At 31.9% G+C, this 27,878-nt stretch overlaps 4 protein-coding genes and 1 pseudogene across 6 annotated transcripts; 4 read left to right on the top strand and 1 right to left on the bottom strand.

The window, feature by feature from the left end:
* The first annotated feature begins 423 nt into the window (after nt 1-423).
* On the top strand, nt 424-2,388 carry LOC146534012 (cysteine-rich with EGF-like domain protein 2). Its single transcript, XM_085195229.1, has one exon. The coding sequence runs from the start codon at nt 669-671 to the stop codon at nt 1,758-1,760; it is 1,092 nt and encodes a 363-aa protein (XP_085051355.1). The 5' UTR covers nt 424-668; the 3' UTR covers nt 1,761-2,388.
* On the bottom strand, nt 1,786-27,497 carry RhoGAP1A (Rho GTPase activating protein at 1A). Of its 3 annotated transcripts, none has more exons than XM_085195220.1 (21): nt 27,077-27,497; nt 25,761-25,983; nt 25,389-25,584; nt 25,107-25,263; nt 23,806-24,049; nt 23,324-23,471; nt 21,047-21,188; nt 14,661-14,777; nt 14,388-14,573; nt 13,894-14,091; nt 13,513-13,632; nt 13,169-13,291; nt 12,212-12,400; nt 11,720-11,929; nt 11,208-11,403; nt 10,441-10,634; nt 8,151-8,314; nt 7,630-7,769; nt 7,355-7,500; nt 7,144-7,268; nt 1,786-6,146 (listed from the first exon to the last, which is right to left on the bottom strand). In XM_085195220.1, the coding sequence occupies exons 1-21, from the start codon at nt 27,350-27,352 to the stop codon at nt 5,903-5,905; spliced, it is 3,738 nt and encodes a 1,245-aa protein (XP_085051346.1). In that variant the 5' UTR covers nt 27,353-27,497; the 3' UTR covers nt 1,786-5,902. The 3 variants fall into 3 exon arrangements, with proteins under 3 accessions (XP_085051346.1, XP_085051347.1, XP_085051348.1); XM_085195221.1 differs by having other exon boundaries at nt 25,389-25,581; XM_085195222.1 differs by having other exon boundaries at nt 25,389-25,512.
* Nucleotides 8,965-9,811, top strand: LOC146534011 (uncharacterized; annotated as a pseudogene).
* Nucleotides 15,134-17,904, top strand: LOC146534010 (uncharacterized). The gene is made up of 3 exons (XM_085195225.1): nt 15,134-15,241; nt 15,482-17,147; nt 17,484-17,904. The coding sequence occupies exons 1-3, from the start codon at nt 15,155-15,157 to the stop codon at nt 17,720-17,722; spliced, it is 1,992 nt and encodes a 663-aa protein (XP_085051351.1). The 5' UTR covers nt 15,134-15,154; the 3' UTR covers nt 17,723-17,904.
* On the top strand, nt 18,206-20,377 carry LOC146534009 (uncharacterized). The gene is made up of 3 exons (XM_085195230.1): nt 18,206-19,106; nt 19,199-19,732; nt 19,903-20,377. Exons 1-2 carry the CDS (start codon nt 19,031-19,033, stop codon nt 19,720-19,722), a joined length of 600 nt encoding a protein of 199 aa, XP_085051356.1. The 5' UTR covers nt 18,206-19,030; the 3' UTR covers nt 19,723-19,732; nt 19,903-20,377.
* Nucleotides 27,498-27,878: the final 381 nt, after the last annotated feature.

Raw genomic sequence — 27,878 nt, 5'->3', positions numbered from 1 at the left:
GTCAACCGCAGGAGAGAAAAACAATTACAATGAAGAGAACTAACCAAAATATTATCAATTTTATTAAAATTATTAATTTTAAACACATACTACTTCAAAAATTCTACTAAAAGTACAAACAACTTTACCGCCAATACCTATAACTCGATTTCAGAATGAGGCGTGTGCGGCGGTGTCCCTTAATAGGTTTATGTCGTGTGCGTCGTCCAATTCGTCCATAACAAATAATGTTTTATTTTACAACGATAATTTTATTATTTATTTTGAAAATAACTTTTTTTTTTGGCTATTTTTTTAAAATTGTATTAGGCTTTTATAGAGTAATTAAAACTGTGGTTTTATTTAAAGTGGTGCTGACAACAGACAAAAACACTCTGTATTCGAGTACGACAGTTCACGGAAAAAAAATATATATTAGGTTCACGGTATAGCTATAGAGCATAATATGTTCCTAACTTCCTATTTCCTAATTCTTGGTACAAATCACAGAACACATGTATAAAGCTAGCCTTTCGATTGTGACAGCTGTCACAATATGATAATCGATATTGTTATTTGTTAACAAAACATTGAGTAAATTTGAATGGTGTTTTAAATTTTTAGGTTATGTTGCGTATAAGATTACAGAATTAATTTTATTACGAAAAATATCTTAAACAATAAAAAAAATGGGTTTAGCCAAGTGCTCTATTGTATATATTTTTATTATATTACCTTTAATTTATTCCACAAAATCTCTAGACAGAGATAAAGTAAAGAAATCTAAAGCACTAAATGAATGTAGTCGATGTAAGTTACTAACAGACTCTTTTATGCATTGGCTCGAAAAGACCGCTCGTGGAAAACACGAAGGTGGTGATGCTGCATGGGAAGAAGCTAAACTGAAATCATATTCCCGAAGTGAAATGCGCCTAGTAGAAATACAAGAAAAATTATGTTCTGAATTAAAAGTTAATCAAGATAGCTGTTATTCAATTGTAGAAAATGCAGAACAACCTATTGAATTGTGGTGGTTTGAGGAAAATTACAACCCACCAAATTTATACAAATGGTTGTGTATTGATAATCTGAAATATTGTTGTCCATCTAGGCACTATGGTGAAAATTGCGATGCATGTCCACACAATGAAAAAAATGAAGTATGTAGTGGAAATGGGAAATGTGATGGTGAAGGAACAAGAAAAGGAAATGGCACTTGTATTTGTACAAGAGGTTTTGCTGGAATTGACTGTGATAAATGTGCTAAAAACTTTTATAAGAATAAGTCAGAATGTAAACCTTGTCATATTGCATGTGATGAATGTAATGGTGATGGAATAAACAATTGTGTTGATTGTGCTAATGGGTGGAGTATAGAATCAAATGTATGTGTAGATATGAATGAATGTCTTGATCCATCCATATGTAAAAGTAATGAGTTTTGTAAAAATACAGAAGGGTCCTATTTTTGCAAAACTTGTGACATCACATGTAAAACATGTATGGGGCCAGGTCCATTTAACTGTACTTCTTGTAATGTTAATGATATTTTCTGGATTGGAAAATGTATGAGTACAGAGTTTCAAAATCATATTTTTAAAAGCATATCTATAAAGATAACTATATATTTAATTTTAATTGTTTTAATAACTTTTATATCAAAAAAATCAAAGTCATTAAGTTCATTGATGGTGTTGATTACATCAATAATAATATATTATATTGAAGAAACACAGGATATGGGTATACCATACATTATTTATTACTATTTCAAAATGTAACATGGAAAGTTTAATAAAAAACTTATTGAAAGGTGTATTAAAAATACATTTATTGTGAAAGTTACATAGCTACATTTTAGAATCAGTTATATACAAAAATTAAATACATAAACCAAATTTAATTTCTTATATTACAACTAATGATTGCCAAAAAAATTAATATAAATTAGTATAATAAACAAAATCTTACATAAAATGTAAATAGTTGAAATGAGTATAACTTATTATATTTAAGACAAATAAAGTAATTAAAATCCAAATATTTAGTGTTCACAGTTGTTCTTACTTCCACCTTTATACTGCTTTTTGTAAAAAAAACATGTTACAGATATTAATGGCATTTAAAAATGCTTTAACTAAAGGATACTTGAAAATAAAAAAAAATACTGCATAATTTTCATGTTAAAATGTCAGTACTGGCTAAAAAAAAAAGAAAACCATTTCTTTCAAAGTGCAATGTTAAAAGAATAATTTCTATTTATCTTATGTGATGTTCCTTATTATATATTATTATTACTAAAATAAAAAAAAATATCAAAAACACATAATTCCGTAACAAATTTGAGGCAATATACATAATATAATCAAATAGAATCTTATTGCAAACAATAAAAGCCTTGAGAAGTAATCTTATGTTTGACTATTTTCTACAGTAATAATAATTTTAAAACTATTCCATATGTGATAATTAGGTTAAGGATAGAATATTAGTCATTTACAAAATAAAAAAAAATGATCTATGAGACTTGTCACATCAGTTGTGATCTTTGGTGAAAAGAAATCTTGGTACATAATATGAAGAAATTTCTTAACCTAGCGGACATACATTACTTAACAGTACAAATGATAAAAGATTAGTAATTCATAATATAAAAAAAAACATCTCAAAAATAATGTAGCACAACTTTGTTCTAAAATTTTTTGCTTTTTGGTAGTTTGTTAGTTATTAAGTACTAATTTAACATTAAATTAAACTACTTTTGAAATCGATTGATAACAAACATAGCCCGACAAATACTTTATGCGACCACGGGCATGAGTAACATGACCATTATTCAGTCGGCCCAAAACGGGACATTTTAGGGTGGCTTTAGTTTTTTTTTTAGGTTTACTTTCGTCACCTAAACGTCAATAAATGAAACATAGTGTCACTATCAACTGTACTTAAATATTGTGGTCGCGCTCGCGGGGTAGTGGTAGTGGTAGTGGTCCGGTGTGAGCGATCTCACACTACTGTCTCTGCGTCATCTAAAATACCGATACTTCATACTCTGATAATTCATAAAGTTCTTGTCGTTATAATGTTGTTTAGATGTATGGACAAAAAAATTGTAAATTGAAAAATGTAATTCATTCATTTAGACATAATACTTAAGTATATCAAAAAAGAGGACTAGCAATTAGTGCTGCAATATGGAATTAATTCCCACTTCTACAGCTTTTGACGTCACATATTTTATGCCTTCCATACAAAAATGATCTTTCAAAACGTAAAATAACCTACAGTTACTTATACATCAGTCAGTTGTATTAAGCTAAATTTTTTTACAATTTCGGTCCCATTGTAATACTCGTCGAAATGCAAATAAAATATTTATAAAACACAATTTTCAATTAGATTTCTGTACGTAACATTTAGAAACAACAAAAGCATTTGCAGTAAGATCTTTTACTAAAAGTTATTATTAGTCCAAATATGAACATTTCTGCAGATGTTGAGGTATAATTTGGCACAACTTAATGTAAAAAGGTAACATAAATTATACAGTATATATTAAATTTAATTATTTGTTTATAGCATAAGAAGTAAAGTTATATAATAATTACATTCATACACACTTGAAAAGCAAAACTCTTATACTAACACATTCGAAAAATATATAACCTAATTCTAAGGCAGGTAATAATAGTACAGAGTTTAAAAGACAAAAACTTTTGGGAACACTTTTATTGATGTTAGTTACCTACTAACATTTAAGCCATGAAAATATTTTTATAACACTAATTTCAGTCTGTTTTTACTTGGAATGTTTTTGAAAATTAATGTTTACGATGACTTTGTGATTTAATACTAAAACATTATTAAGGTAGCATTCACGAAGTACCTATATACGTTAGTATATTAAATTTATTTTTAAGTTTATGTAAGCCAGGACGATCCACAGACAACGGGCCAATGTTTATTTTTTCCGCTAATGACAAATATTTTATTTGAACAATAAAATTTTAATTTCTAAATAGAATAGGATAGATCTAGTAGTATAACATCAAATCTGGCAATCTATTTAGCAACAACAACATGTTGACGATGATTGTTAAAATGAAATTAAAAAGCCAATAAACATTAAAAGAATAATGTTTTGTTGATTTTTACTTGAAATGAACCTTTCTTTTTACGAAGATATATTTCACTCAAATTTGCCTGCGGTAATCTATAGCGGTATCTGGTTTTTACAGCCCTGACGTAAATATCAGGAATAGTACGGATGTAACATTTCGAATCCGTATACTGATAAAAAAAGGATACTATTTTAGTTTCAGTCACGGATATAAAATTATTTCGAATTTTTCGTTACTTCGAGCTAGTAATAACATATCTACTTCTTCGCCCAAATATCCAAAATTATTCGAAATAGTTTTATAGGTGATTCAGTTACGGTGACGGATAGTTTTTTTTTATTTGGGAATATCCCAACCTAATGAATAAGTCTGGTTACAGTAACGGAGTTCCATAATATCCCTGGTTCCATAATCCCCTATTAAATCATTACAGTGGCCGCTAGGAATATCATGTTGGAGAATGACCTTAAACTGCTGGCTATGCACTTATACTATAAGGACTTTATTTCGGCTAATAAATAAAATATTTATGACTTTATAACAACCACATGACATAGAATGAATACGTTGATAAGATGAATTTTCAGATTTTAAATTTAAATCAACCGTGTCAAATGTAGCACCGTATATGGAAATACAAATATATTTTTACACTTTAACATATACCGTAAATAATAAACTAGGGTCATGAACACTTATTGTTGAGAAAAGTACTTATGCCAAAATGGTAAATTGTGCATATGAAAACGACTACAATAAATTAAAAGCTAATTCGATTATATGACAACTAAAACCAAATTGCGTTAGTACGCAAGTTTCCCATGATTATATTTAAATGTAAAGTTTATATAGACTGACGAAGTATTTCTATGTATGTAGACAATGATTAAATACAATTGTATAAATATGTACTTACTTATATTGCAATTGTCGTTGCAAAACTCCGAAACCACGTAAGTTAACAACAGGAAATTCCAAGCCTTCTTTCCAGTTGTTTATTTATAAAAAAAGCATATAAAATACAAACTCGATTATCCGGCTCTCAGTTATGCGGATTCACGATTATCCGGACTATCAGCCGCGTTTATTATTTTATACAACCTACTAAAATGAAACTAAGAAAATGTAAATGTACATACGTAAATGTATACGTAATTTATGTTTGTTTATTTTCGTTAATATGTACTTGTTGCTTTTAATAGACATATAATAATGTTGTGCTACATATGCACAAAACCAGCTTTTCTTTATAAATCCGATTATCCAGATTTTCGATTGTCCGGACGAATAATGACAACAATTAGCCTGGTTAATCGAGTTTATACTGTATAAGAAATAAAAACTTAAAATGTTTCTAATTTACCGTTCAATCTGTAAAGAATGCTTGTACCTTATAGATAATAAAATATTATTTAATAATAAAAAAATCAACAGTCAATAATGAGCAAAATATTGATTTTGAAACAATCTTACATGGTATTTAAATTTCAAACAAGATAGAATTCTCAAAGAGATCATTAAAGTATTGAGAAATGCAATTCTGAGAATGTTGTAGTTGTTCGGAATTTTCTGCCCCCGAAAATCTTCCCCAAATTTCATTACACGGTCAAAAAGAGAAGTGGTAGCAAAGATGTTTTTAAAATATTTACATGGATCTTTTATTATTTTCATTTTCCCAAACTAATTTGATTTGCATTCGTTAGATAAGTCATAAAAAACATTGTCTTCCAAACTTTTGCCATTTATGCGTCAGCAAAAGTCGTAATTTGTTCAATTAGCAAGACTACCTGGTGTGTGGGCCCTCAATCGGCGGGGTGGGGGTGGGGGAGCGCGTGCGGGCGATGCGCGGACAGGTGCTGCGCGAGGTGGCGCTGCTGCAGCAGCGTGTAGAGGATGCCGGCCTGCGCCATGGCATCCACAGTGCCGGCCGCCAGCTGGTCGGCGCGTAGCTTGCCGCCCGCCGCGCTGGGCCGCAGCAGCGTCGGTCCGAACACCGTCGCCAGGTTGTGGAGGGACATCTTATTCTCGCCTTCGTGTTGATTTACCCTGTCCATTGTATCGAGTTGTAAATATACATTTTGATGTTAGAGAATATTGAGTAAAAAAAGATTCCGACGAATTGAGAACCTCGTTTTTTTGAAAGTCGGTTAAATAATAAATAATTAAAGTAACTTTTTATAATTTTGAAGTCAAGTAAAACAAACAGGCTTAGTAATTTGATACTGTAGTAAGGTTGTTAGCTTGACACCAACTTCAAAATTAATTTTATACTTTTTAGTTTATTGTTTAAAGTCAGTTTGTTTTTTATTAAAAATTTATTTATTTTACGATTTTAAGTGATGGGTAGACCTGAAAAGGATACTTCTCGGCTAAGTACGTAGTGGTTGTACTATTACATAGTAGCTTCCCGAAAACCTTTCCCTTTTTTAAAGTTGAAAATGAGAAAATCCTCTTTTTTGAAGTAGGTTAAAAAAAGGAGGAATATCATTTAACACTGTTTTTCCTCGTAACTATTACAGTAAAAGTAGTACAACTACTTAGCCATATATATGGTCTTCATCATCAGTTCACGTCATCAAATAGTGATTTCCAAAAGCAAACACACGAGGCTTTACAATAAATACTCAAATGCTACAAGCATTGCCTGTGCCCAATGCTACAAGTGTGCCTATAAAATTTAAAGATTCTCCAGAATCCCTTCATCAAATCTTGACATGGTCACCATGGGACCCCATGTGAGATATACCCTTTCAAACAAAAAAGAATTATTCAAATCGGTTCAGGGGTCGTCAAATAATCGGTGAACATACATAAAGAACATTCCGACGAATTAAGAACTTCCTTTTTTTTCGAAAGTCGGTTAAAAGTTGCTTGTATTGGCTGATATGACGTTTCTTATATCACTTTCTGGGTACTTGAGTACAAATACCGTGCGTAGGTTCACTTCTACATGAACCAATTGTGCCGAATGTGCATGTTGATCACGGTGACGACGTACACATTGTACTAGACCGTTTAAAATGAAAATGTATTTTATACATACTTAACAAAATGATTCAATAAGAAATCTATACAGTTCTTATTGAGGTCCGGTAGCTGTGCATAACATTTGAGAAGCGCGTGGCGTCGTGTCTGAGCTGGTCCTGATTCCGTTGATACTCCTACATTCTAGAAACATTAAAAATATTTTTTAACTTTTAACCCAATAAATATATTCCAACATAAATAATAGTTTGAAAAAAGTTCCAAAGTACCTGTGTTGAGCCCCAAGCCTTTAGCAACTCAGGATACAAGGCATCCGTAAACAGAGCTTCGGGTAGTTCACGTAAATACAGCTTCAATACTCCAGTCACCGAGTGAACATCTACTTCCTTCAATAGCTGTTCTGCTTCATAGGCGTCTGTAATATAAATAAGTATTTTAATATTTTCCTTTTTTATATTAACGCCATATATTTCAATCTGCAACCTTTGTAAAAAAAATGAGAATAAAAATTATTAGCAAAACTATTAATTATCTTTTAACTTACTAGTTTCGAAGCTTTTCTTAAGTCGGTTGAGGTCGGAAGCGCTTCCCGACACACGGTAGATGCCCACTTCGCCGATACCGCGGCGCTCCACTTCGCGTACACACGCACTTATTATGAACGGAATGTTGCGCTTCTCTCGCCTGTTAATATAAATATAATGGTTTCGAATACAACTAAATACATGCACACTAAACAAGTGTGTGAAGAGTGAAGTGGAGTGTCTTAACACTAGGCAGAGAGAGCTCGACCTACGCTGCTACGTGCAGGAAAGCAAAAAAAAATGTTTATTTAACAATCAACCTGTTTTAAAAACAATCTGCAACCATTTTGTCTCTATATTTTTATCTTGGTCTTTAATTTACTAGAATTAAATTAGATAATACTTTATACTTGTATTTTATTTTGAATTTCCAAATCAGTGATGAAAAAACTGGTTTAAAAATGCTAAAAAACATTACGTGATTAATGAACAGCTTTAAAAGCGATCCTAATTTTTAGCTCTGATGAATAAAAAAATTTACTTGGCGACGTGCGTGATCTTGGCGCCGAACAGCGCGCCCGGCTTGGCGCTGGGCACGTGGCGCGCAGAGCGCTCGGGCGGCAGCACACGCACGCGCAACGGCAGCGACCCGCCGCCCACGCACACCGTGCGCGATACGCTCTCGCCTACCCACTCGCGCGACAGCTGCAACATAACGAGCCATCTAATTATATTTATAAGAATTTACATTCCATTTAAATATTTATGTAGGTCTTAGTTAGGATGTTATAGACTACTAGAACTTTTTTTTTAAATATTAGTACTGTAACGGTTACGTACAGAATTTTATATTGATAACAACGCGACTTTGTCGACTTATGACGCATTAGAATGAAATATGTTTAAGCTAATCTATATATATAAAATCAAAAGGTCACTCACTCATCACGAAATCTCAGAGACTACAAGTGCTAAGAATCTCAAATTTTGCATAGGAGTTACTTATAGGACGTAGGTGCTCGCTAAGACGGGAATTTGCAATATTCGACTTCTAAGGGGTTGTTTTTAGGGTCGAAAGTTTGTATGAAACTTCGTTACTACAAATGCTAGGAGACGTTTTCAAATTTTGCATAGACGTCACTAGGACGTAGCCATGGAGACAGAAATTAATAATAATATAGTTCACGCGGGTGAAACCGCGAGCGGGCCGCTAGTTTTATTTATACAATTAAAGTGCAGTTGACGAGCTCATTGCAGACGGGCATCCAAATTAAACTTAACAACTTACTTAACTTACTTTTGTAACTAACTCAATAAACTTTTACCCGATAATCCTGTAATTCAACTCTATGAATATGACCCATAAAAGTACATTCAGTGCTTCAATCCTAGCCTATTTTATAGATGAATCTCAGCATTCGATCTGACATTTTATCTAAATAAATTAAGAACAAATAGACATTTCCCAACTAGAATATTATTAAAATAATAAATTTCAAATATTTTATAATATTTGAAATTTATTATAAATGCAGAAAGAAGAAGAAAAAAGAAGAACAAACCAATACATTAATGGAAAAAATGGATGAAAAATTAAAACCTATTATAGAAAATAATAAATTATTGAAAGACAAAATAGAGAAGTTGTAAAAAAAGGTAGAATATCTGGAAAGGGAGAAGAAAATTAACAATATAATTATACATGGACTAAAGGAGGATGAGATGTCTACACGTGAACTGATTGATAATGTGAGAAAACATTTTTCGAACGCATTGAACTTTAAATTAGAAGACTGGGAAATAAATGACATTTATCGTATCGGAAAAGCAAATAAAGAAGGTAAATCGAGGCCCATAGTTCTGGCATTAGTAAGTGGATGGAGAAAAAGAGAGATAATGGCAAATAAGAATAAATTTAAGGAAATATACTTAACTGAAGATTATTCGAAAGAAATTTTAGAAAATAGGAAAGCACTAATACCCATGTTAATAGAAGGAAGAAAGGAAGGCAATCTTGCCTATTTAAAGTATGACAAGCTCGTGGTTCAAAAGAATATAAAGTATAACGATAAAAGGAAGAGAGAAACATCCAACTCGCCGCAAGAAAGGAAACAACAGACACTTACACTCCCATTATTAATGAATAGAAAAAATGCATTTGATATCATGAGAATGAGCGAGCTTTACGAACTTTACGAATAGTACAACTACAACGAAACAGTAGAAATTAAGCACCGACGAATCAGTACAGTACAAAATAAAAAACAAATTAAGATAAATAAACCTATTCCCCCAAGACGACTGGTCCTCGTGGGGGTAAAAGACCGCGACCCTCTAAAACCAAGCAAACCAATATCAGATGTATACATACATAGCTACTTTTAATGCATTAGAGGAGGCCTATGTCGGAAGACAAGCTGTACACGATAGCCGATCGTCTTTGTATAGAATTACTTAAGGAAAATCAAATATATAGATAGTATAAATATAAAGATAGTATAAATATATGGATAGTATAAATATAAAGATAGTATATAAATATATAGTTAGTAGTAATAGGATAGTACAATCGGTATTTATTTTATTTATTATTTTATTTATTTATTTTATATTTATTATAACCAGAATAAATATTACATAATTAATATTATAATAAAATATTACATTACCACCTCCAGAGCGCAATTTTCTCTTAAGGGTATAGGGTTCGCCGCGTCCTCATCGCTTATACAACGAATCATTTAACAAATAAGCTAAAATTTTACTACTATCCCAAAGCTTTAATAGTCTAACGTTCATAAATATATTAAACAAAAATATTATGCTATCACCTTTAAAGTGCACTTCCCTCTAAGCACAGGCCGCGCCGCATCCTCATATAACAAAAGGCGCAGGTTTTGAGAACCCTCTAAGTCAAGGGTAAAGCTTTCATTCCAGCGTGGCTGTGCACTACGACATACTAGTTTCGACTTCGCCTTGCGGAAATAGTGTCCGTATGAATCCACTTCTACCACGATGTAGTAATCTGGAATGGAATATTACGTATATATGTTTAATTTAATTAACGAAAAGAAGTCTAAAATTATAAATTATATTATCTCATATGGCTAATATTTTTACGAGTTAAATGACTACACAAACTGTTTTAAGGCGGTCATGGCCCAGTGGGATAAGTAAATGCGACGTTTGTGGGTTTATTTTACACTCGGAAGATGATTTTATTTCATATTTTCATTTCTTGAGATGGAAAGTGAAGAATAAAATGTCCTAATACTAGGTTTTGTTTTGCCTGTCCTGCTATATACAGGATACAGCATGAAGAAAAAAAGAATTGTAAAGTAATTAGTAATTATAGCAATACACTACACATCAATTAGTTGTGTCTACTATCTATATAAAATTATCACAATCTAAACCATAATAGCTAGCATATTTAAAAAAAAACAAAACACTAAAACCTAATTATCAAGGTTATCCTTACGGCTTACCTTACAAAAAAAAAACAAATATAATTATATAAAAAAAATCTACCAACGAAGTCTATATTGTAATAAGTAAATCTATAGTGCATATGTATATTAAAAAAAATGCAACTTACCAGCAGCCGTATCCAGAGGAGCGGTCATCCCCCCTATATGCAGGTGCAGGTCGCCAAGCAGCAACGAGTCGTCGCGTCCGCTGCGCAACAGGTACGAGCCCATGTCCGTCTGCAGGTAGCTGCGGCACGCCGTCACCCAGCCCTGCAGCTCCAGCATGGACACCGTGCTGGTGCCTGCTGGCGGCGCTGATGATGCCTGACGATTATCGTTTTATTTATTTCTTGTAAATTTTATGTAGTTACAGTGCGGTCGAGTCGTGGCCTGGTAGCAACGTTGATTAATACTCCCTTAATATGTAATTTTTCGAAAATTAGGCAGTGAGTGGGAATGGAGTTATTCTTTACCTATGCCATTCCATTACTATATGGAAAAAAGCGTGTAATTTTAATTAATGAAGAACTTTTAGTATTTTCATAGTTGTTTAATTAGGAACTTAATATGGAATTGAGATACTTTTCAAAAATATTTTTAATATCCCATTAATATTCTAATCTATAATTAACAAACGAACCTGTAAAGCATGTATAGAGTCAATCCACTGCGTACGCTCATACTCAGAACTAAGGAAAAACACGTGTTGGCGTTGCAACGCGGCAGATCCCGGGGCCTTCGCCCCTACACGGAACACCAGGTTCGGGGACGCTAAAACCAGCTGCCCCTCTAATTCTGCCAGCTTCTTCCGTTGCTTCTCGGCCGCCCCACGACCGCCAAGTCTTATTTTCTATAGAAAAAAATATATTAAAAACTTTATTAGATTCATAAAATATAGAAAAGTAATTATTAGATTTCCTCTGTATCCAGATCCATATTTGAAACAAAATTTATTTTATTTTATGCTACAGTGGGAATTATCGTAAAAAGTTGTTTTTATATTGCCTCTAAGTCTTATAAATATATAAAATGATTAAATATATCGAAATTGTACGCCCAAAATATTCCTTACTTTACATCTAAAAAAGTTATTACACAGAAAAAAATCTATGTTAAACACAATTTAACCAACCTTATCATCTTGCAACGCTCGTTCCTCAGCCAATATCTGATCCCTTACAGTGCACGCTTGTGATTTAAGGGCTACTATGTTAGCGGGGGAGGTCTCGCGTTCACCTCCCCCCTCCTCTTCAACTATCACGATGTCCGGGAGTGGGATGAACCATTTAAGCTCGAACGTGAATTTATCTCTGCCCGATGCCTGGGAATGAAGGAGAGTTAATTATGTTATTTATTGTTTTAATGTACTATTAAATATATAATCTTAATAATTTGTATTTGTGTATATCATCATATTTATTATTTATTGAAAATAAAAAGGATTTTGAATGTAATTATATTATTGCATATTATTACAGAATTAAAAAAAAAAGTAAGGGTAAAGGTTATGGTCCCACTTTAGTATGATTTTATCAAAACTACCGACGCGTTTAAGAAGCGAGGCGAGCGAGGGCGAAGGAGCGTTTGGGTCGCTAGGATAGGATACCCAAATTATACAAAATCTTTACATAAATTCTATATGTTATTCTGATGTATAAATGTTACTATAAAGTTTTATCTAAATTCGTTCAGTAGTTTTGATACTGCGTTTTCGAAGGTCAACCGAGGTCTCCCCTATTTCTCTTTTCCACCATAAATCTTTTTTGCCATTCTTTTATCACTCATTCGTTCGACGCGCGCAAACTAGCTGAGCACGTTCTTCATTCTCACAGTGACATTCTCGCTAGTACCTGCCATTCTGTGTATCTCATCATTTGATTAGCTACGCTGACTCTGTATATCCTACGAAGAGATCGAATCTCCACGGCATTCATCTTTCTTTCTTCATTCTTTTTCTGTAATACCCACGTTTCTCTGCCGTATAACAACGTCGATGCAATACAAATAGGATTTTACCCTTTTAGCAAATTTCAATTTATTACTGTTATAAGTACATATTCAATATCTATTCTACTTTCCTAAGTCTTACCTTATATTTAGCACAGGCAATAACATCATTAAATAGAAACAGATGTCTCAGTTTTCGATGTCCATCTGACAGTTCCACGATGAAAGAGTTTTTAACTAGTCGTCGTTGTGCGCGATCAGCATTCTATAAAAATGTAAAGGTTTTATATCTGCCAATATAGTTTGTTTTCAGTTCATAATGCAACTCTTACATAGAACATTTGTAGATTAAAGAGATTTATTATTACTATAAAATGTACACTATAGCAAAGCCCATGAAATATGTATTACCTCGAAATATTATATTTAAGATTCTATGTGTTTTTAGTTTTACAATTGTTTAGTTTAAGTATTAAATTATCTTACCGGAAACATAGATTTTGTTTGTATAATGTTAAATTCATCCAAGAAATGCTGCGTCATATTTAACGCGTCCGTTAACATCGTGTGGTCGGGGTGGCTGGCTGGTGTATATTTTATAAGATCCTAAAAAAATGCATGTCTGTGTTATCTATTAAAGTTAAATTTACTCTAAATGTTAAGAAAGTTTATTTCAATAGCCATTAATTAGGGATCTCGTTAAAAAGAAACACTATTTCGACATTTTCAAGAGGGGCGTGTTGAGTATCGGGAACGCAACTCCTTTATTTGTCTTACCAAAGCAGCAAAATCACAAATCAAATTTACAGTTACCTACCAACTGACCCACAATAATCATCACATTTGTCGTTATACAAACATACGCACATGCAAGACGAGCGCGTTCTTCTGCACCCTGGCCACGGGCTTGTGGAGCAGGTCGTCCAGCGACATGGGCTGTCCTCGGCAAGCGATCTGCCGCGTGAGGTCCGCAAAGCGCTGTGAGCTCGCGCACCGCCGCCGCACCGCGTCCGTCGCGCGCCCGTAGTTGTGGAGGAACGCCCCGTACACGTTTATGTTCTCCGCCTGTGCAAAAGTTACAAGTGTGTGAACAGGGTGTTCGGGCCAACTTGCGAAAGTTTGGAATTGCTCGTTTCTGGCCCGGCCCCGAGCCCACAACCGTCGCGTTACAGTCACACCCTTGTGACGCCGCGCCACGACGGCCTCAATATTCTTTACAATTATGTTTTAAATCTATAAAATTAGGTTTTAAATCTATAGGAAGTATTTTTATGATTTTTTTAAGTAACCTCAGTGTACAGTGTACATATATAACTATCAGTTCTATATAAAATTTATCAAATTACAGTATATGTTTTTACCATTTTTTTAAAGTAAATGCCAACGGACAGGGGTTCTTCCCAGCTCGCAACTGCAGCTTTTAGACCCTCAAGGAAACTTTTGTGTAGCTCATGTAACTCTGAAATTTTGTAGAATATGGTACCAAATTCCTCTTCTGTTATTACAGGTTGAGATGTGGACAGAGTTGCTTTAATAGCATTCATATACTGAAATGCAGAAAAAAATATAAATAGATTAATAACTATAACAACAACGGTTAAATTTACTTAACAGATATTTACACTATTATTTACCTTTTCCATTACGTAAAGGCATTCAACGTAGACTGTCTCGCTCTCTATGATACTTGTGACAATACAACTGTGCATAGTCAGACGTTCAGCTTCTGTATTGCTGCTGTTATTTGATTCCTGTCAAAAATACACAGTAATTTATTTAATTACATCATTCTAGGCGGTCGTTAACAAAACAAATTACATAGGTACATAGGTTTGTATGATTTCATAACAATTTTAAACATGGCCGCTTACAATGGTATAGATTATTGTGAATTTACAAAACATTTCCCAATCATTAAAAAGTTAGGTGACTATAAGTTCATTTCGAGATTTAGTGTAATATGTTAATGTCAGCAGACATGAAACTGGTGCTAATCTTGCTTGTCTTGATTCATATAAGCTTATCAAATAGTACGGACACGGACAGTAAGTATTATTTTTCATTAAATATAGAAATATTTTGTATAGAAAAAAGTAATTAATAATATCCAAAAATTACAGGTAATGAAATGAATCCTATAGGGCTTACTTCGTTACATGATGCAATTATTTTCAGTGATATTGCAGATATTATGCGTGAATTTGAAAATAGTATGGTATGTATTTACAAAAACGTATTGGGACCTATGTATTTATTAACCAACATATATTTTTACATCGTTTTGATTTTTAACAATGTCATAAGTATATTTTGGGTAAATTTCACACTTCCCACAGATGTTTAGGAGATTTTTAAAAATATATAAATTTATAAGGTATTTATGACTCACGGTTATATTTAAGCAAAACAAAAAAAATATTTTATGTCGTTTTATAAATTTGAACTTTTTTTTCAGAATTCACAATTTACTTCTCATGCTTTTAGTGAAAGTGATAGTGAAGAGAACATCGAAAGGCTATTGTCGGAATATCAACATTATTTAGATAAAGCGCACAAGCAAAGGATAAATTACATCGAAAGAAGTAAAGTTAAAAATAAAGTTCCACTTTTTCGTCGCGATAAATTCACTAAATTTCAGAATAACTATAATGAGAAATTTGACATCATTGCTAAAACAAAACCTCTGTCTTTTATAAATCATTTAAACACAGCGATACCACAAGTTTGGGATTCGATACAAAATAATTCAGGAGAAAATATGTCACTAAGAGCAAAATCTTTTCTTTTGAATTTGCCTCATGTATGGCCGCAATCAATTATAACAAAATCAATGGATTCTTCGTGTTACTGCAAAGAAAATCAAATGCCGTGTAGATGTGCTTGTAAGCAATGTGTCATTGCGGTCAGTCCTTCGACGTCACATTTTAAAAGAGCCGACAATATACAAAAAAGTATGGATGAAACATTAACAAACTTTGATCATGATGTGGGTATCCTAAATATTATACTGAAAATTGCTTTGCAACTTCATAATACTTCCAGTGCTAACGATTTGCCAGAAGGTGAAGAGAATGCAGATGTACCAAGAGAAATTATATCAACGATAAATTTGCCGCTGCCTTACATAAAATTTCCAACTTTATTTGAATTAGCTAAATATAAAAATAATCTTAAGTATAAACATCCATCTTCCTTGCATAAAATAACTATTCACAAAAGGAAAAAATCCCGTGTGAACAATAGTAACAAAAAGCATAAGTCAAAAAAAATCAATTCTTCGCGCATTTATAAAGATGATTCAGATATGCAAGTGAAATATATAAATAAGCCATCTTTTCAAAAAGATCCAGTTCAAAAAAATTTTACATTTACTAGCAAAGATTATACAATAGTAAAATTACCTATTAATGTTACACAAAGTTCTGAGATTAAATTAAATTTTGTGCATGATAATATTACAACTAAGGATTCTAGTAAAAATGAAATGTTTTCTTTTGATTCGAGCATATCGATGAATACGTCAAAACAAAGTAATGGTACAAATGAAATACAGAAAATTGATAACAGCATTGAGACAGATTCTGAAAAATTAACGAATATTACTGCATTGGGAGCTACACGCTTGAAGCGTGACTTATCTGCCAATGCAGTAATGTTGCTAGCACATATCAATACTACTGCAAGCAGCACAAATGAGTCACATGTAAATACAACAAAACAACAGCAAAAGTTTGACAAAATGTCGGAATTAGAGTTCTTATATTGGCCAGAAGGCAACGAAAGTAATAGTTCAGAGATATTTGCAAAAAATGTAACAGAATATATGTTAGATAAAGTAACAAAAAAGACTAAGCTGAATTTGACTCATGATATGATACGCGCCAACCGGACCGCGGCCTTAGAACGTGCTATATTCGGCAACGTTGACTGGAACGATACCGATGAAGTAGTTCCTATATTTATGTCGTTTGTCGGGAAATACATGAGAGGAGCCCTTACATTTTGTTCCGAAAATATATGTCATTCTATTAAATGCGACAATAAAGTGTGTACGCATAGAATTTGTACTCCAGAGCATCGATATAATAAAAATGGACATTGCATAGGCAATGATAAATATGGTAAGTAATAATTTACTTCATTTTAATATAAATAAAAATAAAAAAGCCAAGCGAAATCATTTATTTATTTTTAGTTTCACGCTGTGTCACGAACATAGCAGGATAGGCAGAGGGAACCTAGTTTAAAGACACTTAATTTCCTACTTTTTGAATTCTGGAGACATTGCGTTTTTACCACTTTGGGTCGGTACCAGGGCGAGAAAATGGAAATATAAAATCTTTCACCTGATCGAGTGGAAATCGAACTCACAACCTGTCGATGTTGCAGTCGCACGCCTGTGTCACGACTCGACCTCTTTCTCTTATTGCTTATATTTATCGGATTATTTATTTCAGACAGTGTAACTACTATGCAGTCAGCATTGGATTTACCGTCAAATATTACTTTCGAAGTAATAGATATTCTACAAAACAGAATGCTAGGAAAATTGCATGGAAAAATATCTCTTTGCATTAGCGCCAAATGTTCTACAATTGCAGTTTCAAAAAAAATATTTTATAAACTAAATTGTGCTTCTAAAACATTGAACGCAACAGGGCATTGCCCAAATAAAACAAAAGTAAAATATGTATAAAGTTTACGAGATGGTGTTACGAAACAAGAAACAGTGTAAGTCAACATTTAATGTTTATAAACATTGAGGACTTGACTTATTAAGCTCTGATAAAAGGCAACAATTTAAACATTTATCTTAAATTAGCTTTAGTTAAGTGTCTAATATAAATATATTTTAGCAATATGATGGTGAAAAAAAAAGTTATGATCATAATAGTTTTGTTTTTATTTAAATTAAATCAAACATTTCACGTCAATCATCTCGGTCAAAAAACGGTATGTTTCAGTCTTTTCACATATGTATATTATTCTAAAAAATACTTTTTTAGAAACGTATAAAAATTTGAACGTCGCCTAACGAGCTACGTTCAATTTTTATAAATACGTTTCTAAAAAAGCAATTCTTTCCTAAGTGTGGACCAACACTTTAAAAACATTTAAATATATTATTCTACTTAAAAAATGTGTATCATAACATATGATTTTTAAATTAATAATCTTTAAAAATATATTATTAAGACTTATACTGCAGGTATAACTTACTAAAATATAGTATTAATAACCTACATAAATCTAAAAACATTTTAGGGCGCTGAGAAAATATATTTTAGTCCATGGGGATCTATTAGCAAAAAGCAACCTAAAATAATTGATTTTGCGAACAATGGTGAAATAACGACGCATAACGTGGCACTTAAAAACATGATTTCCTTAAAAAGGTTTAACCAAGAATATAATTTAACAATACCATCATTTAACATACGTATAGGGAATACAATAGTAACAGTTGACTCAATACTAGAATTCTTAAATATGACTACAGGAATTCTAAATCGTTCTAAGCCCTTAAAAATCTTAACAATCTGCCGAAAGAATTTAGAGCTTTGTAGATTCGTGACATGCCCAATGATTCAAAAAAATTGTATTTTATGTGAATACCAAAAGAATGATACGAAAAATATAACAACATGTGAACTAATTCCCACTAACTTTTTAATTGGCAATTAGTTAAGTTTAATACACTTTCACATTATATAATAAGAAAACATTTTTGTTTTAATTTTTACTTAAATAATACCTACTAAGAATGTCACGATGCGATTTACCTATACATGCATATCTGAGTGTCTTTGTATTCATAAACAAAATTAAAATCCATTTCTACCAAAGGACTCTTAGTGTTTCGTCATAACTCATTAAGTAAACATTCCCGAAAGTCCCTTATCTCGAAAAAGATAGGGACATAGCAAAGATAAGTATATAAGACAACGGTGAGACTATTTAAACTTTTAATATTTTCGAATCTCTGGCCGAGTTAGCAGTCATTATGTTTTATTCTAAGAGTTTTTTATCATTTATTGTGTTGATGATTGTACATAGTTCTCTCAGCAAACCTCTAGGAAGTAAGTACTAAAAATGGTAATATTAAACTTTTATTTTTCTTGTGTTTTCCAGTGTGCCAAAGTTATTGTAACATATATTTTACCGCTTACAGATAACGTAGTTGAAAATCGTGGTATCGGTTCCACAATATGGGGTTGGATAACATATCCTTTTTCTTGGTGGAGTTCAGATATTAGCGAAAATCCCCCCAAAAACGATCAACTTACAGAATCAAGACTAACCAATTCCTTAATGGATATAGAAATTAGCAAGCGTAATGTGACCATATGGTGTAATGAACAAACTTGCACAACAATGAGATGTGAATCTTTTGGCTGTATAAATATTACGTGTAATATATATGACACAGATTTAATCGGTGAATGTAGAAATTATAACACTGTCTTCATACCGGATGAACCTGTAACGAAACCTCTCACAGGAGAAAAGGAAACTGAAGTAAGTTCAAAACCTTCCATAGTAAAACCAACGACAACTTCTTCAACGGAAAACACAAGCACAGTACAAACAACTACCGCTGAAGAACGACCACTAGAATTAGAAGCAGTATTATCATCAACGGTGTCTGAAGTTCCTCAAAAAAAAGAAGAACCCGTTAAGTCAGTTGATATATAACACTAAGAAGGTATTATCCAACTCCATATTTTATATTTGTAAAGTAGTAGTTGAAATTTTATTATTAAATACAAATAGTTATTTGTGAAGCCGATACTGAAAAAAATAATATTTTAAAGACTATTTATGTACCATATTTCACACTAAAGAATGATTTTTAAAGAATGAATTTATTTTCAGGTGAATACACAAGCGGATTCATTTCTAATTATCTACCCCTAAATTTAAATCAAGTACTAATAAATTATATGCAGAATTTTTTAGTAAATTATGCAACAAATTTAACAAATAATTTAATTGAAAAAATGAATATCAATTCTTTTTGTGCAAATGGAATATGTTATTATTCGAGATGTCAAAATTTTAAATGTGATGTACAATTCTGCAAGTACCATTTGATCACTGGTCGAATAAAATGTATAGACAGTAAAACGTCTAACAGTAAAAATCCATTAGAAAAGGAACACGATCTTATTTTAAAAAAATTACAACACGCATATGAAGAGAATTCAAGCGATAATTTTAAAGAAAATGAGGTAAAATGATCTAAAAATTACAGTATAGACACTGTAATTTATATTAGTAAGTATTAACATTTTTAAAAATTAAAACAATTTTTATAAAAAAATTGTATTTTATTATAAGCAATAAAATGTACGACTATGTAAGGTATTTTATTATTTCATTAATTCTTTAAAAATTCAATAAAAACACTTCTTTTGCTCAATACAACAACAACTACAATTCATCAAATGTTTCAAATTAGTATACTAATTAAAATGTTTAACTTTCTGTTTACTATTTCTATTTTTTTATTAATGAATAACAAATTATGATTGTTACTACTAATATTATAATTGAAAATCTTTAAAATTTTAAAAGTGAAGTTTATTTTTACCAACCCATTAAAGAATAGACGATTTTTCGACTAGTACACTAATCTATTTATTGTAAAATATTATATAATTTCTCATAATGTTATCAATAAGTAAGAGAAAGCTATAAATTTGACTTAAAACTATACCATACCAATATATTTTTCATTACATTTAAAAAATATATTGTTAAATCTAAAGAGCGCAGCGTGGCGCAGTGGTACAGTGTGGAGCTAACCGCGACAGTTGTGGGTTCGATTCCTACTCTGGGAATTCTTTTTTATTTTTGGCACTGGTAACAATTCAAAGCGCGTCGTTGAGTTTCTCCACTCAATACGAAATATCTCGAAAACTGTACAAAAAGAAGGGCACGTAAAAGCACTAGGTTTCCCCCGCCCACCCTGCTATAAGCGCGATGAGCTAAAAATTCTTTAGAATTATAAACAAACCTGGTGCTGTAACTTCTTTATTACTGGCGGTGTAGCGCTGGCTTCAGTGTCCGAAGATATAGTTCGCAGTAGAAGTGGAGTGTCACTCGAGTCCGCCAGCTCTGAACTCGTCTCGCTATGCTCCGTGCCTTCGAGTGATGGCCTTTTTGAAAAAAATATGAAACTATTATTTGAAGTTTCAAAGCTATAATTCTTTGTTTGAGCTCGTCGTGACACAGAGGCTGATTGCAGACACGACGGTTGTGAATGTGTTATTGGATTCCCACTCGGAAGATTGAATTATTTTCAGTTCTTCGCCAAAGCGCGGTGAAAAATACGGCATGAATCAAAAAAAGAAAAATATTTTATGCCTCAAAATTATTGTACATTCTCTCATATTCTGCTCTATATAAAATACATGTATTAACAACAGTAGGAAACACAAATGGATTCACGATTATCCGAACTATTAACCGCGATTATTATTTTATACAAACTACTACAATGAAATCTAAGAAAATTTATATGTACATACATAAATGCGTACGTAATTTATATATATACATCGTATGTTGGAAAATGTTAATAATTTCTTAATAAACGTTCATTTTCGTTAACATGTACTTGTTGCTTTTAATAAACATATAACAATGTTGTGTAAGATATGCACAAAACCAGCTTTTCTTTATAGATCCGACTATCCGGACGACTAACGACAACAATTAGTCTGGTTAATCGAGTTTCTACTGTAGTCTATAATAATACAATTAAAACAAAAGAGATTTTGCCAAAATAAAATTATCGATGTAAAATAAAACTCCATTTGTTAAGGACGACGCACGCCCACATAAATCTATCAAAGGGACACCGCCGCACACGCGTCATTCCGAAATCGAGTCGTAGACATTGACGGCAAAATTCAAAGTTGTTTAACCTTTAATAGTATTTTTGTAGTAGTAAGTATTTATGTTATTGATATCTATTCGTAACTGCGTCACACGTAATGCAGTATAGTATATAGAACATCGTGAAATGTAAAAAATCCTACGTCTAAACCTTTTGACGTATTTTAATTATTTTTTTATATGGGTTTGAGATATTTTACCCTATATGCTGCTCTCGTAAAAGGAGCGCAGACGCTTCTAACCTCTCTTCCATATATACATATGTATCACATAATAAGACATAACATATGATTTAAATCTTATTTCAAATAAAGATATTTCAATTTAAGTTTTTATATTAACAACACTCTATTACTGTTGAGAGCCATTAACACCAATTGTACTACAGGAAAACGTGCGGATATTATATGACTAATAAAAGCATGCGTTAATTTAACAAATTTTTTACACCTAAATTTAAACAATTCTTGGAAACACATAAATGTACAATGCATATATATAGTTCATCCTCTATATTAATAGTAAATGACTATTTTTAACTTATGATATAATTATATTTGTGAATTTTCCACAATAAACTGTCGTGTTGTATGTATTTTATTTAAATAGATAAAGAAACAACAAACACAATATCTCATCCTCTTATTCCGTGCTTCTGTAATTTAGTTCTCAATTATATTTATGTGCTCAATATAAATAAATAATAAAATATTCTTCCTAGTTGTAACTTAGGTATACCAATGAGCACTCGACTAAAACATATATAGTTTTTATAAATAACTAGCGGACGCGCGCAGGTTCGCTTGCTTATTTAGGGGTGAATTCTAATAAACGGTAAAACATGTGTTCAATAAAATATTTTTAACATTTCAAATTTTATAAAAATCGGTGGCACAAACATTCAACCCCTTATTTGCACCCTTAGGAGGTGTATTCTAAAAAACCACGAAACACGTGTTCAATCAAATCTATTTAAGAGTCTGAATTTCATATTTTATAAAAATCTGTGGTGAATTCAAAAAAAATCCATACAAACTTTCAACCCCTATTTCACCCCTTTAGAGTTAAAATTTTTCAAAATCCCTTCTTAGTGGATGTCCAGATTACGAAAGTAAACATCTGTCCAAATTTCACGTTTCTACCATCAGCGGTTACAGCTGTGCGTGCGTCTTACCTCAGTCAGTGAAGACAAGTCCTTTTATATATATATAGATAAAGAACATATTTTTGTCAACACTGCTATAATCGCCATAATATTCATCCATCAAAAATGTATAACACTCTTTCTTTGTCAAAATTTCATTATATTTATAACAGTGCTGTAAGATATAATTTATTAAATATCAAGATACAAGTGCATCCAAAAACACTAATAATTTAAAACAATACTTACTGTATAAAATAATGTATGTTAACATAGTTGGGTGCGGTGGCGCACAGCGGGGAGTCGGGCGCAGGGGGCGCGGAGGCGGCAGCCGGTGTGCTCAGGGGCAATGTGCTGGTACCGCTGGAGCCTTCCTCCGTGCTTGAACCGGCGCCACCTGTTATTAGAAATAATTGTTGTTAGAAATGAGGGTGGCGTTGAGTTCTGCCACTCAACACGCAATGCCTCCAGAATTCGGCGGAAAGTGGGGAACGGAGTTTCTTAATACTAGGTTCTTAATACTTAATATATACGAGAATAGAAGATTAAAGATCCATTACTCCAATTCTATCTTTGCACCTAGGATCTATGGAATCGAACTCTGGGGATCAGCTAGCAACTCCAATTTAGAGACACTACAGAAAATTCAAACATTGCTCTGAGAGCAGTACCTATCTAGTGCACACTGTAAAATAACAACACAATTAGCCTAATAACATCTTAAAACAAACCTGCTTGTATATAAACATATTCGCCATCATTAATATCCACGGGCACTTGATCGTAGTAGTGTTCCTCATCAGTAGATGGTACAGCGGGTATACTCTCTAAGGATATTGGAGCAGATTTGTCGTCAGCATCAGGCAGGTCTGGTGTAGTGGAGGTCACTTCCTCGTCTATGGACCTTGGGGTCGCTGCCCCACCGGATCTCTTACGTTCAGATGATAGGGAATTTATTGATTCGTAGCTTTTTACCTTTAACAAATGAATATTTCAATGAAATATTTTAAAGAATGGGATACTTTTGGGGACACCAAAAAATAAATGTTATTTTTACAAATACATTTAAATGTAAAATTATACAGGATGGAAGCGTCAGCGCTCCTTCTACGGTAAAACATACATACAGCATATAGGATTAAATATTTCAAACACATACCTAAAGAAATTAATCAAGATACCTCAACAGTTTAGACATAGGATTTTTGTTCATTTCACTATGTTTATCCATACCTGTTTTTCTGCATACCTGTATTTTCTGGATGCAGTTACGCATAGATACCAATAACGTAAACACATACTACTAAAGGTTAAACAACTTTGAACTTTGCCGCCAATGTCTACGACTCGATTTCGGAATGAGACGTGAGCGGCGGTTTCCCTTTGATAGGTTTGTCAGAGTTCGTCGTTCTTAACAAATGGCGTTATATTTTAGAACGATAATTTGATTATTCATTTTGTTTGAAAGAATGACTTTTTCATTTTTGGGGATTTTTTTTTTAATAGTATTAGGTTTTTATACTTATTTTTTTTTAATTTATTAAAAATAATACCACTTTTTCAGCACCACTTTAAATAAAACTGTGATTTCATTTAAAGTGGTGCTGACAAAAATACTCTGTATAAAAATAATTATTCAATATGGATAGAATAAGAGGCTTTCAATGCTGAGATATCATATAATAAATTTTATTATTTTAGAGAATATGTTAGGACATATTAATATCATAATAGCTATTCATACATACAAAAGATTATTATTTTTATAGAATTAATAATAATCAACTTCACGCTGTATTCCGCGGGTAGTCAGAGGGAACCTAGTGTTAAGACACTCCGTTCAAAATTTTCGACTTTGACTTTGACTTTGACTTGACTTTGTGTTGAGTGGCAGAGCTCAACGCCATGCTTTGCACACGCAGAGCAGAGCGAAGTAATGGAAATATAAATGTAAATAAATAGTTCATTTCCTCCAGTTATAGTCACACCCTTGTAAATTAATTATATAAAAATATAAATTGTTCAGACTAACTCTTTCGCTAATGGAGGGTGTTGAAGCTCTACTGGTGATAGATTCCCGAGACTCTGTTTTTCGTATTCTTCGTCCAAGCGACGAGGGTGGGCTGTCCTCCGCAAGACCAGTTTCTGGTAATGAAGCTCCACGTTTGTTGAATACTTTCGGTGGTGGTCTAAGAAAAAAATTTTTTACATTAATATTAAATTATACATGTTAAAAAAATATATTTAATTGAATATAATTTATATAAATTTAATTGAATAGTCTAGCCATTGCATGTTGAGTTGGTTTACTTACTTTGGTGGTACTTTTTTCTTATTGGCAGGATTAGTCTCGGTGGAACTACTCTCTGATGATTGTGGTGATTCATCAGACTTCTTAGCTGCATTCTCGGCTGCTCTTAGACCATTCACCTCAATAACTGTTACAAAATCACCTGCTTGTGATGCTGGACGGTTTTTAACTGGAGTTTTATTACTTGATTCTACATCTACTGAAATAAATATATTTACTTGTGAGTTTTTAAAACCCACATTGTAATGAACAAAGAACATTCTATTAAAAAATATTTTTTTTTACTCAATTTCATAGTTTACAAAATATTTTTTTATTTTTGAGAAATCAAAATGAAAAAGGTAGAATCAACTTTAAATAAAAAATAGAGCTTACTATTATCAGTTCGTTGTACAACTTCACTGTTACAGCGCCTCCTAGCAGCTTCTGCTGCTAAATTGGAAGATAACTCATTTATACATTGATTTACAGAACTTCGTTCTGCAAAAAGTACAGGCTTGTTTCTACGATGGACTTCTTCGATTTCTTGATGTTCAGTTGAGTCATCACTTTTTAAACTTGTTTCACTTTTCTTTGACAGTGAATCAGTGTTTGAATCCTGCATAGCAAATTAAAAATAAATACAATTCCAATTAGATTTAAGTTATAGTTTGTTAAATACTTGAATATATGTACTATGATGCATAAGGAACAATATTAAACAGAAATGTAAAGATTTATGAAAATAATCAATAATCAAAAAAATATCTTTATATTTTAAATAATTATTTTTACATTGATTTATAGAATAAAAAATAGCTTCACATCTTTTCCTGTATAGCAGGGTGAGCAGAGGGAACCTAGTATTAAGATACAATATAAACCTAATACTCAACTAACCTTCAGTACAATTTTCGAGTAATTTGTGTGTTGAGTGGTTGACATTCAACACTGCATTCTATCAACCAGAGTGGGGAAATATAAATACTCTCTAATATTATAAAATTGAGTTTGTATGATTGAATGGGCCGATCTCAAGAACTACTACTGGGAATTATAGAATTCCTTTTTGTTGCATAGTCCTTTTATCAAGAACATTCATTCAAGTTGCAGGTGATACATCACGTTAATTGCTTTGTTGTAACTGCACTTATGGACAGAGTTGCAACAGACATGTGCATTGATTACTATTTCCATCAAAACATGTGAACAACCTCTAATAAGTCAGTTTAAAAACATATAATTATTTTACTGAGTTGTAATTGAATTCTCAATCATCATATTTACATGATTTAAATAAGCAAAATAATAAATTATTATACTCAACAATACTAAGAGTACAATTTTTTTTTATTCCTCTCTAATTTTCATAATAAGTGAAACATATGAATCATAATGAAGTATTTTATCTGTTGAGCTTATTTTACTTGTTGACAATATGTTTGAAGAACAATTATAAATACATAATAAGTTTACTAAGAAAATATTTATCTTAATCATATGTTTTTTTAAGCTAATTAAAGTTTAGTACTTGTGAAGAACAGATTAGTCTTTTTTCACTTCTTTATGAACTAGTCAATTACTTGGCCACTGTTTGATTCACTATTTAAAAATTGCTTATAAAAAAAATTACATTTATTTTTTATAACATAACTTTAATATTTTGTTTTATTTTTTAATAACATTAGCCATCAGATAAGAGAATAAATTACCTGCTTGCTATCAGATGTCTTATCGTCATTCGTGTCAACTCCTAAGGGCGGCGCCGATCTACTGCCTTGAGAAGCTTTATGCTTTTCTACATCAGACAGTAATGTCTCCAAATACTCAACGTAAAATTCTTCTTTTTCCAATTCCTCCCTAAGAATAGCCACTCTCTGTTTATGTTTAGCCAAATTAGCTCTGACATCTTCCTCCCAAGCGGCTGGTAAAGCACTCTCTGGAAAACGTTGCACCCACACACGCTGAAAATCTCCGAAGACGCTCATCTCTCACAAAACGATTTCATGACAAATTTATGTTAAAGTAATAAGTAATCACAGTAATCCTTAGTGTAAAAAATATATCAGAAATTCTGTCATCGCAAAAGCAATTTTTTTTATTTTAACTTTTTCTGTTTTGACATATAACATGTCAAAGGAATGATCTTTTCAGACGTAATTGCATTATGTACATATTATGTGAAAACATTGTTATATTTTTGTAAACGTTAATAAAGTAAACAATAATATTTTTTAAGTAATTAATATTTTTTCAATATTTAATTCAATATTTTTTATTATTATACAAAGGAAAAATATATTAAATATCATATTTATATATAAAGCCTTTATGATTTAAGAGGGTAAATTAGAATTAAAGAAATGGCAAGTATTTTACTAGTAGTAAGTAGTAACGTGGTAGTAACTTAGGGAGTAGGGTAAATAATTACCAGCACAATTGCAAAGCAATAATATAAATAACTAATACTACATCAAATTTTACATTCAATAATCAATTTAATATTTAAATTAA

Source organism: Heliconius melpomene, chromosome 12 (genome assembly GCF_056956725.1).
Source record: "Heliconius melpomene rosina isolate 202511_hmr_F chromosome 12, ASM5695672v1, whole genome shotgun sequence".
Classification (NCBI taxonomy): domain Eukaryota; kingdom Metazoa; phylum Arthropoda; class Insecta; order Lepidoptera; family Nymphalidae; genus Heliconius; species Heliconius melpomene.
The sequence above is the reverse complement of the archived record's forward strand: the minus strand, read 5'-3'. Positions and strand labels throughout refer to the sequence as shown.

Coding starts and splice junctions, on each gene's coding strand:
- LOC146534012 (XM_085195229.1), top strand. CDS start 669: ATGGGTTTAGCCAAGTGCTCTATTGTATATATTTTTATTATATTACCT.
- LOC146534010 (XM_085195225.1), top strand. CDS start 15,155: ATGAATCCTATAGGGCTTACTTCGTTACATGATGCAATTATTTTCAGT. Junction 15,242..15,481: donor GTGAATTTGAAAATAGTATG/GTATGTATTTAC, acceptor CTTTTTTTTCAG/AATTCACAATTTACTTCTCA. Junction 17,148..17,483: donor CATAGGCAATGATAAATATG/GTAAGTAATAAT, acceptor TATTTATTTCAG/ACAGTGTAACTACTATGCAG.
- LOC146534009 (XM_085195230.1), top strand. CDS start 19,031: ATGTTTTATTCTAAGAGTTTTTTATCATTTATTGTGTTGATGATTGTA. Junction 19,107..19,198: donor TCTCAGCAAACCTCTAGGAA/GTAAGTACTAAA, acceptor TACCGCTTACAG/ATAACGTAGTTGAAAATCGT.
- RhoGAP1A (XM_085195220.1), bottom strand. CDS start 27,352: ATGAGCGTCTTCGGAGATTTTCAGCGTGTGTGGGTGCAACGTTTTCCA. Junction 14,092..14,387: donor GCATTTACTTTAAAAAAATG/GTAAAAACATAT, acceptor ACTTTTGCACAG/GCGGAGAACATAAACGTGTA. Junction 10,635..11,207: donor TCCTCTGGATACGGCTGCTG/GTAAGTTGCATT, acceptor ATTCCATTCCAG/ATTACTACATCGTGGTAGAA.